Raw genomic sequence first — 13103 nt, forward strand, 5'->3', positions numbered from 1 at the left:
AAGTTTCTATTCTGAAAGATATTGGCTGATATCCGTAAAAAAAAACACGTCATTTTCCATCTTTCAGGGCAATAACTGGATCATTTCAGCAATTGAAAGAATATCGCTAAACCTGAAAGTTTTGGAGATATGAGGGAAAATTACTGTCTGACCCCAATGTTCTATTTTTAGTAACGGCAGCCATGTTTTTTGACGGATCAAAAATTCCCAAATCATTCCTATGCAGGATACACCAAGAAACATTCATACCAAGTTTGGTACCAATTAGTCAAGTAGTGTCAGAGGAAAAAAGTTATGAAAAATTGTTAACGACGACGACGCCAAGTGATGGTAATAGCTCACATGGCCATCGGCAAGCGGAGCTAAAAACCAAATACCAACACAAAATAAACATCTTTGTATACGGATTTCCTTTATTCACACAACCTTTCAATTAACCAGTTTCACATGCATACTTATCAGTAAATAAATACAGTTCTAAAAAGTGAATTCTTATCACTTAACAACTATTTCTGCCAAAAAATTCTAGACAAAATCTTTCACATTCAAATTCAGCAATGAGACAAACCCATTCAAATGTAATACATGTAATATAACTGGACTACTTGCAGGTACTAACATTCCAGGGTACCTTACAAGTGAAAGCATTAACTATAAGGTTTTTATAACAGCTTTGCCAAATAAGGTATATTTTTATGGGAAAAAATATCACTGGAGTTCATACAACAGTTAATTAACATAAAGGTTAAGAGTGTTGAACGTAGAAGGTTGGATACTACAATCTACATTTCAGCTCAATCATAATTGTACCCTACATATAGTGCAAAGACGTGGACCCAATACATTTCATGGTTAAATGTAAAATAATTCAGTTTTGGAAAACGGTCCAAAATGATCTCAAATAAAATGAAAAATTACAGCAACCTCTGTGTAATATAATTTAAAGGTTTCTGGAATAAAGTGTTACCCAATTCAAATATGAAAATATACCAATAGAATATATTTGACCTGTGAATACATTTTCATTATAATAGGTGTATACATGTTTCTAATTGTTCCCCTTATAATCTATGATAAGCAGGAGATTTCAAAGAAACATTTGAATCAAACAATATATCAAGTAGCAAGAGGAATGTTGCTTCTGATTGGACAATATTCAACTTCTTTCATGAACAACTATCGTGGATAACCAAAATATGACCACTCTTGCCAAGAGCGTTAAATCTAGGCGTCGGTTCTTCGGCACTCCTGATCATATTTTGTTTATTTACTTTTTCCAATCAATTATCCAATAACTATTTTTCTTACTACCTAATTTTTATCTCAGGCTACTGTCAGGATACTGAAAAATATCAGCAATTTCCATTGACAAAACTGCTGATATTCTGTATATACTCCATAAACTCGACTAAGTTAACTGCAAGCCTTTTCAAAAAACAAAAACAAAACTAAACATAAGAGTAATATCTGTCGTAAGTTACGACCTTACAATACTTTGATCTACTATGATATCATAACTTTCGAATAATTTTACAATTATGATTTTTTTTTGTGAAAAGGATCACAGATGTATAAATAGGTGCTTTCTTAGTTCATGGTTCAATGGCACTAAGATAATCATCCATACAAGTTAAAGGTCAATTGAATACTGTTTCAAAGGAGACTGATTACAGTACTACCAGCATACACAGATTTTCTCAGCCCAATGAACTATTTCATGACTCCACCTACTGCTGAAAAATTACCATAAATGAAGTGAACATAAGTAATTCTACCTCATGAATTGTTATACATAGGGTATGCCAAAATGCATTTTTTGTCTGGTATGACCATACCAAAATAGATTTTGTGTTGATCAGACAAGACCATGGAAAATAGATAGTTTTATGATTGCAAAGGCCATACAAAAACAAATATTTGTTTGTAAGATAAGACAATGCAAAGTTCTAGTCCTAGTTCAAAGTACATGTGTATAAGACCAGGCCAAAAACATGTTTTTGTAAGTCAAACTTCACGAACAAATAACTACATTTCTGACTCCACTTTAACCATTTTATTAGCAAGGGGGTACTGGGGACTGTTTTTTTGTTGTTGAAAAAATCATTTCAAATTTTAGTGAAAACTTATTTCTCAGCCGTGGACAGAACAAAAATATGATTCAATTAATCACCCCCTCCCCCACCCCAAATCTCCATTAATTAACAAAGTAATTTTTTTTCAAATAAAAAAATTAACTCCAGCTGCTGCTGAAAACAATAAAAAATCCCATACCACCTCTCTCAAGAAGACAATTCAATAAACAAATAATTTGATTTAGCATGGCCCATTGAAACCCACTTTCATTTGTAGATTCTATATCAAGATCCACAATGTGTAAATAAGTCCACACTTTCTACTGCAGAATAAATATTCTTCAATGGACTCATTTAAGACTACAAAAATAAGTTCATTTTCAATTGAAATATTTTATATTTTAACAGATATATAAACTCCTCTAACTATTTTAAGTATTTATATAATATTTATAAAAGCATATCATAAAAAAAAAAGAAAAAAAAAAGAAAAAAAAGAGGCATATATTCAGTGCACTTAATCCTAACTTTCATTTGATTAATGTTTACTTTTTAAAGTATAAAAAATTATTTCAAAATCAAATTACGAAAATAAATTGAATTAATCTGAACTTAAAAAATGTTGAATTGATTATTGTAGTGGAATATCACAAGGTTCTGGGAGTTTGTTCTCACATGCCTCACAAGCATATGCCTCAGGAGAGTTTATCAAAGTACATCTAGGACATTGCTTTCCCCATCGCACGTCTGGAGATTTTTGGATATCCTTACTTTTTGAACACACAGAGCATGTATTACTAGAGTATCTATTTTTCATCGTACAGTGATCACATGTCCATGTTGGTTCATCACCAAGACTTGATGAATGTACTCTCTCATCTGTTTCCCGACTTGCAATAGGAGCAGAATGACTCCCATAATGACACTGCATTGGGGAGGGAAGTTTCTCTTTCACAACACCTTTGGATATGCGTGAATAAACTGGCACAGCAGTAACATCAGATAATGTATCTGGGGCAAAATCAGCTTTTGTAATCGAGCGTGAAGGTCGAATGGCACTGCCAATGTCATCATCATTAGAATGTTCTAAGATATTCTGATTGGTATTGTCTTTTGGCAGCCAAGGGTCAGGAGGATACGTACAAGTTAATGACTTATTTCTTGCTTTAAGAGGTTCTGTTTTCGTTGTTGCTTGGGGAAATGGAGAGGAAAATTGAGGTCTATGAATAGGAGGCTGTGGTTCATGCTGAGGCCATGAATACTGTGACCTGTGAACTGGGGACTGTTCTGGCCGAGTTGGCCAAGATATCTGAGCATGTGCAACACTTGGGGGAATTTTATCCTTAGCATTACGAGAACTTCTAGTTTTTATTGTGTCCACATCACCATATGGTTGTTCAGAAGGAATTCCTGATCCTATACCAGTACCATAAGGGTGTTCTGATGGTATCCCAGAACCTATTCCAGAATCTCGGTATGGTTTACTTTCTTTACTTGATGGAGTCAAAATATCGCCTCTTTGGCCATCAAAGTATTTATTTCCAAATTTTTTTCTTAAGCCTTCCTGGACAAATGACCATTCATCTGAAGGTCTAACTGATGGTTGTTGTATTGTTGGTGAATTCTCCTCTTCAATTAGTTGGAGACTTGCTAATAAATGATCATCCAAAGTCCCTTCTTTAAATTCAGTGTTATGACCATCAGGTCTCAACTCATTTTCAGGCACATTATTTCCATACTGATTTCTATCAAGAATTTGTCTTGGTGGTAATTGATCTACACAGTCCAAAGGTTTTTTTGTATGATTTGGGGATTTTATCACAGAATCATCTTTTCTTAAGTTATGAGATTTGCGTAAGAAAGCAAAATTTTCATCAACATCACCAGAATGCGAGGTCCGCAATATTACTATGTCTACAAGAGACACAGAAAGCTTTGTCATAACCTGAATTTCATGAATAATCAAACATTCAACTGAAGCAATTAAGCACTCAAAAGCAATAGACAACAGAATATCCCTGTCTGTATTCTTTAACCAGTTCAACTCTGTTCCAGCTTTATTTTCTGAGTATCCTGCTCTTTTGAATAGGGTATCAACTCCTTTAAGATGGGAAGCTATTTTTGTCTGGAAAAATCCACTGTATTTCTGAAAGTATCAATTTTTATTGAAATGTACAATACCAATTAGCATGTACCAGTAAAGATAAAACTGGGTAGCCAATAAACCTCACTACACAACATCACTCTGAGTAGGTAGCCTAATGAAACATTCACTTCCATTTCATAAAATGTTCTTTATTTGCATTGAGTATAAAATGTTCTTTATTTGCATTGAGTATAAGAGATATATGAAATGTATTGATATCAAAGTTCTTTATTGGTCTCTTGTATTTGAGATAGAAGGTGAATGCACAATTGGTCTATTGAGGTTTTAGAAAATAATAAATAACGTTTTTTTCAGCGTAAAAAGTAGATGGAACTCCTAACCCATGTCAGTATTATGTAGAATACTGCCTATACAATACACTACTTATATCAGTTCAAAGTAAAATCAGTCAGTTTCTATTTTTATAAACAAGTGGTCATTAAGAAAGCTTTAGCATTTCTTAAATGCTTTAAAAATTACATGTACATGTACTAGAGAAATACAGCTGTCTTTTTGAATTCACCAATTCTGGTTAATATATGTTTAGGTACAAGAGAAATTTGACACATATCTTTCAGCTTAAAATTATCATGTTGAGTCTAAATATAAGCACAACTTATTTTAAATCCTTAATCCGGAAGTAAAATTATGTTTGCTCTTTTCCTATCTACATTAAAAAAATGGCCCTACAAACTTTTCAGCAAAATTTTTATCTTAAAAAAGATATTAACACCAATATTGATCATTCTAAATCCTTTTTTTTTTATTCTAAATTGTAAAATAAAATTATTTATTTACCTACCTACCTACCAATAATGAAAATTACAACCTAAAAACATCATTAAGTCTGATAGTGACAGTTTCTGAAAATAGTACCTATTCTCCCATGCATTCAGTACATTTATATTTCTAAAAATTGTACCTATTCTCCCATGCATTCAGTACATTTATATTTCTAAAAATTGTACCTATTCTCCCATGCATTCTGTACAAATCGTACCTACTCTCCCATGCATTCTGTACAAATCATACCTATTCTCCCATGCATTCAGTACATTTATATTTCTAAAAATTGTACGTATTTTCCCATGCTTTCTGTACATTTATATTTCTGTAAATTGTACCTACTCTCCCATGCTTTCTGTACATTTATATTTTAATATTTGATCTACAGGTGGCTATTAACTACATGTGTAGGTAACTATCATATGTAAGCTTCATATAAGTTTGTTTATTGTTTTTTTTCCAAGCTCAAACTTGACATAATCATTTGATTATCCTACCGGTGCATCTAGTCTAAAGCAGATACATGTACTGTGTACATGGAAATGTAGGAATCCTATTGCAACCCTTTCTTTATTTTGTGTATATATATATTTTCTTAAAGAGGGTTTGTCTTCAGATTTTATCACGAATATATACCTTGATAGTGTGAAATTCAGCTTTCCATGGATTACAGGATACTAAGCTGAAGTAATATTCTAATTTCTCAAATGCTTCACACGCTTTAATAGCAATAAAAGTGGTTTCCTTTGCACTTTTCATGACAACTTCTGGTATCTCTTTGATTTGAAACTTTTGAGAAGGTAGACATTTACAAACAAACTGTCGTAGATATTGTTTAACTGATGTTAGTTGATTTGTTTCTTCTGAACTGTAGCATTGTATTTGTTTGTACAGTTTCTCTGCTTCATATCTATGTTCCATGCTTCCATCTACCTAGTTATCAGTGAAAACACTGATACAAGTGTACAGACTCCACCATTTTTTACCATGGGTATACAATCTACTGAAAAAAAATAAAGTAAATGTATTTAACCATAAAATGTTTTGTGTGGTGTAGCTTGATACAACTACTTATGTCAAACCATGAACAGTTGGAGCAAATATGGACAAAACCTTTCTTAGTTTTGATTCTGAATTTATTTTTACACAGACTAAGACAAGGGATGAGTAGTGATCATAGAACTTGAACATATCATATTGGAATTAAACATGTTAATATGATCAAAAATCTAATCACATGCTTAGATTTAGCTTATGAAATAATTAATCTATGTTGAAATCAAACTATAAAGTATTTAGTTGAATTTTAAACAAGCAGCAATTTCGAAACAAGAAACGGATACAAAAAACACTTAATATACAAGAACCAAAAGATAACACACAGAAAAACAAACAGTTAATGATCAATCTGGGTTCCACCATAGAAATGAAAGAACAAAAAAAATATCTGTATGGCCACACATGCAGAATTTTTTAACTTGCTTGAGTGATTCATTATTGTCACATTTTGTATAAATTTATTCCAATCCATTGACAAATGAAGGTGGGTGAGTGCTTACTAAAGAATTTTAAATTTAAATTGCAGCAGAGGACAAAAACAAAATTAAAAAACATAGACCTAAACCCATCCACCAAGTTGCTCATGTCATGGCCGTAAACTGATATGATATATTTCAGTAGATATAAATGGAAAACTGAAGCAATGTTGTCATCTGAATTATCATACAGAAATGTCATGAGTTCTTAATGACATGTAGACAGATTAAGTGGTTATCAAATACACCGGTAAATATACCACATATGAGAAACATATGGTTTGTATCATATGATTATCATATAAATCTAGCAACCTATGATAATCATATGATTCAGTTTACATATTATAATCGCATGATTATCATATGATAATCATATGTTTTTTACAAACATATGATTGTCATATGTTTTCAAACCAAAATTAACACATGAGAATCATATGATAATCATATGACTATCATATGTTAAATATCATGATTTTCATATGATTATCATATGAATCAAGCACCATATAATTATCATGTGTAGCACATTTGGCTGTGTACCAATCAAGCTTTGTTACCTATAGCTGAAATGCTAAAATTCACTAATTTGTTAACCAGTGAATAAAATATAATTGTCATATCCAAAATCCTATCAGAAAAGGCATGGAATAAGAAACATGGCCTGAATAATTCAATAATTAAAAAATGCAAGTACATGTGTAATGTAATGTACTTAATAATAATGATATTGTTATTTTTAACCTACTTTGATCCTTCCAGAGAATGTGTATTATCTTCAATATAATGCCAATTGATATGGTGAATATGTCAAAAAGACAACAACCCCACAGGGATGAAAAATGTCAGCTCAAGGCCACCCATGCCCATGGGTCTTTAATGGATGACATGGAAACCCTCATACCACAAGAAAGGCTACAGCTAGGGACAGGTGTGAACTAGACATTGCCTCTAACGGGACTAATGCCCTCTTGCAGCCTGTTGAATCTTGTATATAAGGGGACCAATGTGGACACAGGATTCATACTGAACACTATTTTTATGGGGGACAAAGCACTCTTGACACACAATTTTGCTACCATTTCTCAAGCACTAAACTCCAAACCGAAATCAGTATTACTTTTTTGTTGTTGACAACACAATAATAGAATATGACTGCAACTTTACTTTAAACATAGCCTCCCAATAATATGTACTCCTCCATATGGTAACCTATACTCCACTGAGTTTCATTACTATCCTGTGTAAGTCACTAAGGAGTTGCGGACAATGCATCAGACTAAGATTTGCAGAAAAAAGCCCAAGTCCAACAGCATCATTTCTACAATTATTGCCCAAACATAAATTCTTGACAATATAAACATCCAAGTATGCAGTGTTTTCACTATTTTTCTCCTAAAAGGTCAAATAAAGATTTGAACAGGACAAATCTATTATTTCTTAATTGAATTATATGTAACTTTTTTCCACTTGAACCGGACATACAGGTGTTTGAAACATGCAAACTGGCCTTCAGCCTGTTCCAAATGAAAACACTGAATATAGTCATTTTACACTCCATCAAGTTTAATAACAGTTCTGCAAGTCGTTCAGAAGAAGGTGAGGAAAATGGATGAGACCAAGTTTTTCTGAAAACCCCTACATGTAAGTCCATCAAGATCTACCGTCATTTCTACAATTTTTTCCAAAACAGAAATCCCTAACAGTATGCACATTTCTATGTGGTTATATTACATCCCACAAAGTTTCATAACAGTGCTGCAAGCTGCTTAGAAAATGGTTCAGACAGACAAATAGACAAGGTCAAATCTATCTACTCCACAAACTTCATTTGGTCTAAAAATCAGTTCAAAAAGGTCTGAATCACTTGTTACAACAGAAATAAAGAAACTGATTATATGTTACACAAATGCACAAACAAAAGACTGTTATCAGTTTAATTGACATGCCCGCTTCAGACCAGTTTAAACCTACAAAAAGTTATGTCCTCATCGTATGTTATATCAATCCCAATTCTCTCCATGCAGGATTGAGAACCAAGGTACATCATAAGTCATACAATAAGGACACAACCCATGTCATGCTGAAAACTGCTATTAAATAAATATTGTGTGTTTGTAAAGACCCTACAATGTATAAGCAAATCAATGTTAATACCAAAAAAATGAAAAAAAAAAACCTTGACAACAACATCGTAACTATAACCCTAACAAATCAACCTATTTTGTCAACTTAAGTCCACAAATGTCTTTATGAGGAATATGACTTAGGTTTTGCAAGAGATACAAATGTTCCTAGCATATAGCATACATTTGTAGGTGCAAACAGTGAAAAAAAGAGGGAGATCCCCTCAAATTTGTTTACAACACAGAAGATTTGCCATGGTATTGTATTTGTGTCACATTTTATGTTTAGCAATAGAACTTATTTCAACTTTAACTTAATTTCACTAAGACTTTCTCGTGACATAAAGTTCTGTAACAGGACCAACAAAATCTCTTCTGTGATATAGTAGGCCTTTTCCAAAACTATCTCATCCTTTTTAAAATGGGACAATATGCATCATTCTTTTTTAAAATTTGTAACTTTGAAATAGCCATGCAAAACCTTGAATTTGTAGTTAAAATCACTGAAGATGATATGAACAAAGTCAAAACATTTTATCAGTGTAATTTTGAAAAGCATATCCTACCCTACAACTACCAATTGGGAAATAATGGATCTAATTTTGGATTCTTTTAGCCATTTTTATAGACTAATTAGGAATCCTACATTAAGGGAAGCAGCTTATTTTGGAGGTAATTAAAGGCAAACAATACCACTGCTCTTGAATAACATGGACTTTGGACAAGTCAAATATTTTGAAGACACTTATCAGATTACTTAGAGCAAATATAAAAAAAACCTAACCCCAAATTAAAAACTACCTTAATCTAGATTTATATACATGGTTTTCAGACAAAGTAGCCACATTAAATATTTATCTCTCACTGCTTTGTAAAAAATAAAGACAAGGGTTTTAAAAGTAAAACTGTGTACAAAACTGTTTACTTCATCATTACATTATAACTATTGTCATTAAATGCTAACAAAAATGTTACAGTAGGTGTCATTTTCTTGTCTTTGAAGTAAAAATCTGTTCCTATTCTAAAAATTATTTAATTCATTATTCTACTGAGCAGAAAGAAGTACACTTGAATGATAAACAAAGTAACTGAAAGTTAACTATGACTCTTCAGAAATTCTTTCACGAAAATCATTTATGTTTGGTGCTTCATAAGCCATTCAGAGATCATACATACACAAAGTGAAAATAAAAATAATGCATGCTGATTATACTTATATAACTGACTAAACATACAGAAAATATGAAATGATATACAAGCATTCGTGATAAGACATTACTAAAATACATTTTGTTGGTAGAAGGATTTGGTCAGCTACTAATTACCAAGAGGATGTGACATAGCACAAGCATGAGAAATCAGTAATACACTACAAAATTGGGATTGTTTTGGTTCAAGACCTCTCATAAAAGCATATAACTGACCAACCTTATCAGAACGCTAATCTTTTAGTTGCATTAAAAACTCAGGAAATTTTTATGTCAAAGTACGTAAAACAGAAAGCAATTTTCAGGAAAACCCTGCATTTGTTTATTTACGTGTCCCCAATGTCGCCTCTGTAGTATACACTTCATGCGGAGGCCGTTATGTTCGATGATTTCTCTGTAAATTTGACTACTTTAAATTCAAAATAAAGAAACAGTGAATTCCTGGTTAATACGAGGACCCCTATTTACCATGTTTACTACGAATTTCCTCTTCATTTGGAAAGTTTGTAGGAGATTTTGGTTAGGAAAGTTTAACGGGAATTCCCCTTTTCGACTTCCTCTTTCGGAACTACTCTAAATTGTTTTCGTTCGGAACATATGTTGGGAATCACGCGGGAACAACATTACCTCCCTTAGTTCACTTGTAATCCTAATAATATCTGCGAGACAAATCGCAATTACAATAGGCGATGACACTCATCCACTAAACATACCTGATAACGGAAATAGTTACATCAGCTGTGATGACGCGATATGATTTAAACTGCTTATGGTTGAACTAAAACTGCTTAATGTAAAAAATTAATCGAACTCTTTAACAAAGACTTACATAACAAATGTCTTTAATACTAACATTTTTCGGTTTATATTCGCAAAATTCATGATGTTATAATGAGCAACTAAATGGATATCAATATCCAGAAACTTTTGTTTTACATTAATCTAGTATGTGAATCAAACTATTAGAAAGATCGATGCACAAAAATACTCGAACTGCCACGAAACATTATAACTAATTTAGATTTGATTTCCATCCGAGAAAAGATTAGAATACCAGGCCGTCCGATTATCATTGTGGAAATTTCGTAGACTTCTTGACTAATTTTTACGTCCTATATTTAAAAAACAAGGAACTTATGTACACGACAGCTCGGAAATCTAACAGCTTCTATATATGTTCTTATGACATGACAAGCAAGTTAATTGATTCAACTAATTAAGGCGGCTGAAAGCGTTATCTTGAAATGAAAAAAGAAGAATATGTTACAGTGAAAGTATTATTGTTCGCTTGGTACCAATTTTTGTGGTTTTCGTGGGAAGGCCAAGCCACTAAATTTAGTTCCAAACGAAAATGAGATTTCAGTTGAAATGTATACTGAAAAATCTCACAACCATGAATTCAAAGAATCCACGAACTTGTGTTTCTTCCGTATTCTACTAAAATTGGTATCAACGAATTAAGGACTTTCACAGTACACTTTTGATCAGTCAGAATTTACTTCTAATATCAGAATTAGTTATATTAGAATTACTTCTTTATATGATGTGCAATGGAGACAGTCCCTAGCCCTGACATATGCGACATACAATGGAGACAGTCCCTAGCCCTGACATATGCGACATACAATGGAGACAGTCCCTAGCCCTGACATATGCCACATACAATGGAGACAGTCCCTAGCCCTGACATATGCGACATACAATGGAGACAGTCCCTAGCCCTGACATATGCGACATAGAAGAATAAGAACTTATTGAATTTATGGTTGAAAAGTTCTTAAACAAGAACAACATAATTAGTTCAGAGATGATGGCTTTATTGGTTTTAATGAGTCCTTTGATCAACTTCAATTGTTATTTAACATTGCATATAAGAACCTGAACTATTCAAATTTACTTATACGATATCTAAGTCCTCAGTAAATAGGGTGAAACCTTACGACACTTAAGACTTAACAGTTGTCCAATGTGCCTAATACATAATCTCAACAGGTTTAATTCATTAAAAAAAAAAAGTAACTTGACTGCAAAATATACAGCTTGTACTACCCACTAGCAGGTGAAACTTTTCTCCCTTAAGATCGCCTCAATGATTGCGAGCTGGACGCGCAGACATTATACGAAACCGGAAAAGCTACCCAGGCTGCCATAGAAATGCATATGAAGCACTACAACCTTGATATTTTGGGACGAAGTTAGATGGACATCATCTGGAGCAGTTATACTATCTTCAGGGCAAACTCTACTGTACGCTGGACCACCAAACGAGGATGATAACCATCAACATGGAGTATGAATCTTACTCAACAAGAAAGCCAAATCATCACTCATCGAATGGAATCCTGTGAAAGAAAAAAATATCGTGGCAAGATTGATGTCAAAGATACAAAAAGTAACAGTCATTCAATGCTAAGCTCCTACCAACGTAGCAGAGGAAGAAGACAAAGAGGAGTTTTACAACCAGCTCCAAGCTACCCTAGATTGAACAACACCACGAGGCATCTTGAATGTAATGGGTGACATGAATGCCAAAGTTTAAAAAGATAACACGGAAAGAGAACTCATCACGGGGGAAGAAGAAATTTGTAACATCAACGAAAATGGCGAACTCTTTGCTCCCACAACGATCTAGTCATAGGAGGTACGACATTACTGTTTCCTCACAGGATATACACAAAACAATCTGGGTATCTCATGAAATGAAAACTAGAAACCAGATAGACCACATAACAGTCGCTAGGAGATAGAGAAAGAGCATGACAGACATTAGAGCTTATCGAGGTGTTGATATAACATCCGATCATCAACTTATGGTGGCTAAATTTAAAATCAAGATAGCAAGGGCAATTAGACAAGATCAGATTAGAAACAAAAAGTATAACATAAGGAAGAGACGCTGTAGACAAACAATGGGAGAGAGTAAAGTCCACATATAACATCACATGCCAAGAAAAACTTGAATTATCAAAGAAGAAGTACAACTCACGGTTACCTGACGATAAAATCGAGACAGCTGAGAAGCGTAGGTCTGTCAAGATACAACTTGCCTAGATCAAGACAAGATTGCAAGAGTTGACGAGGGGACACATAAGCATTAGAAAAGAAGTAAAGAGAAAGACCAAACAGGATAAAAGAACCTACGTCAGAAAAGAAGTAAAGAGAAAGACCAAACAGGATAAAAGAACCTACATCAACGAGCTTGCTTCAAAAACAAAGAATGCAATGGG

The 13103-nt window shown here is 33.2% G+C and overlaps 1 protein-coding gene across 4 annotated transcripts; it reads right to left on the reverse strand.

The window, feature by feature from the left end:
- Positions 1–395: 395 nt before the first annotated feature.
- On the reverse strand, positions 396–10448 carry LOC148615507 (uncharacterized). Of its 4 annotated transcripts, none has more exons than XM_088581762.1 (3): positions 10345–10448; positions 5641–6007; positions 396–4218 (listed from the first exon to the last, which is right to left on the reverse strand). In XM_088581762.1, the coding sequence occupies exons 2-3, from the start codon at positions 5923–5925 to the stop codon at positions 2704–2706; spliced, it is 1800 nt and encodes a 599-aa protein (XP_088437888.1). In that variant the 5' UTR covers positions 5926–6007; positions 10345–10448; the 3' UTR covers positions 396–2703. The 4 variants fall into 4 exon arrangements, with proteins under 4 accessions (XP_088437888.1, XP_088437889.1, XP_088437891.1 ...); XM_088581763.1 differs by having other exon boundaries at positions 5641–6004; positions 10345–10441; XM_088581765.1 differs by lacking the exon at positions 10345–10448 and adding an exon at positions 10097–10254.
- Between the last annotated feature and the right edge of the window lie 2655 nt (positions 10449–13103).

Source organism: Perna viridis, chromosome 5 (assembly GCF_037379345.1).
Source record: "Perna viridis isolate PV_CMFRI_1.1 ecotype Kerala chromosome 5, ASM3737934v1, whole genome shotgun sequence".
NCBI lineage: Eukaryota > Metazoa > Mollusca > Bivalvia > Mytilida > Mytilidae > Perna > Perna viridis.

Excerpts from the sequence above, each read along its gene's own strand:
- LOC148615507 (XM_088581762.1), bottom strand. The coding sequence starts at position 5,925 with ATGGAACATAGATATGAAGCAGAGAAACTGTACAAACAAATACAATGC. Across the intron at positions 4,219-5,640 it reads CTGAATTTCACACTATCAAG|AAATACAGTGGATTTTTCCA; the intron begins GTATATATTCGT and ends TGATACTTTCAG.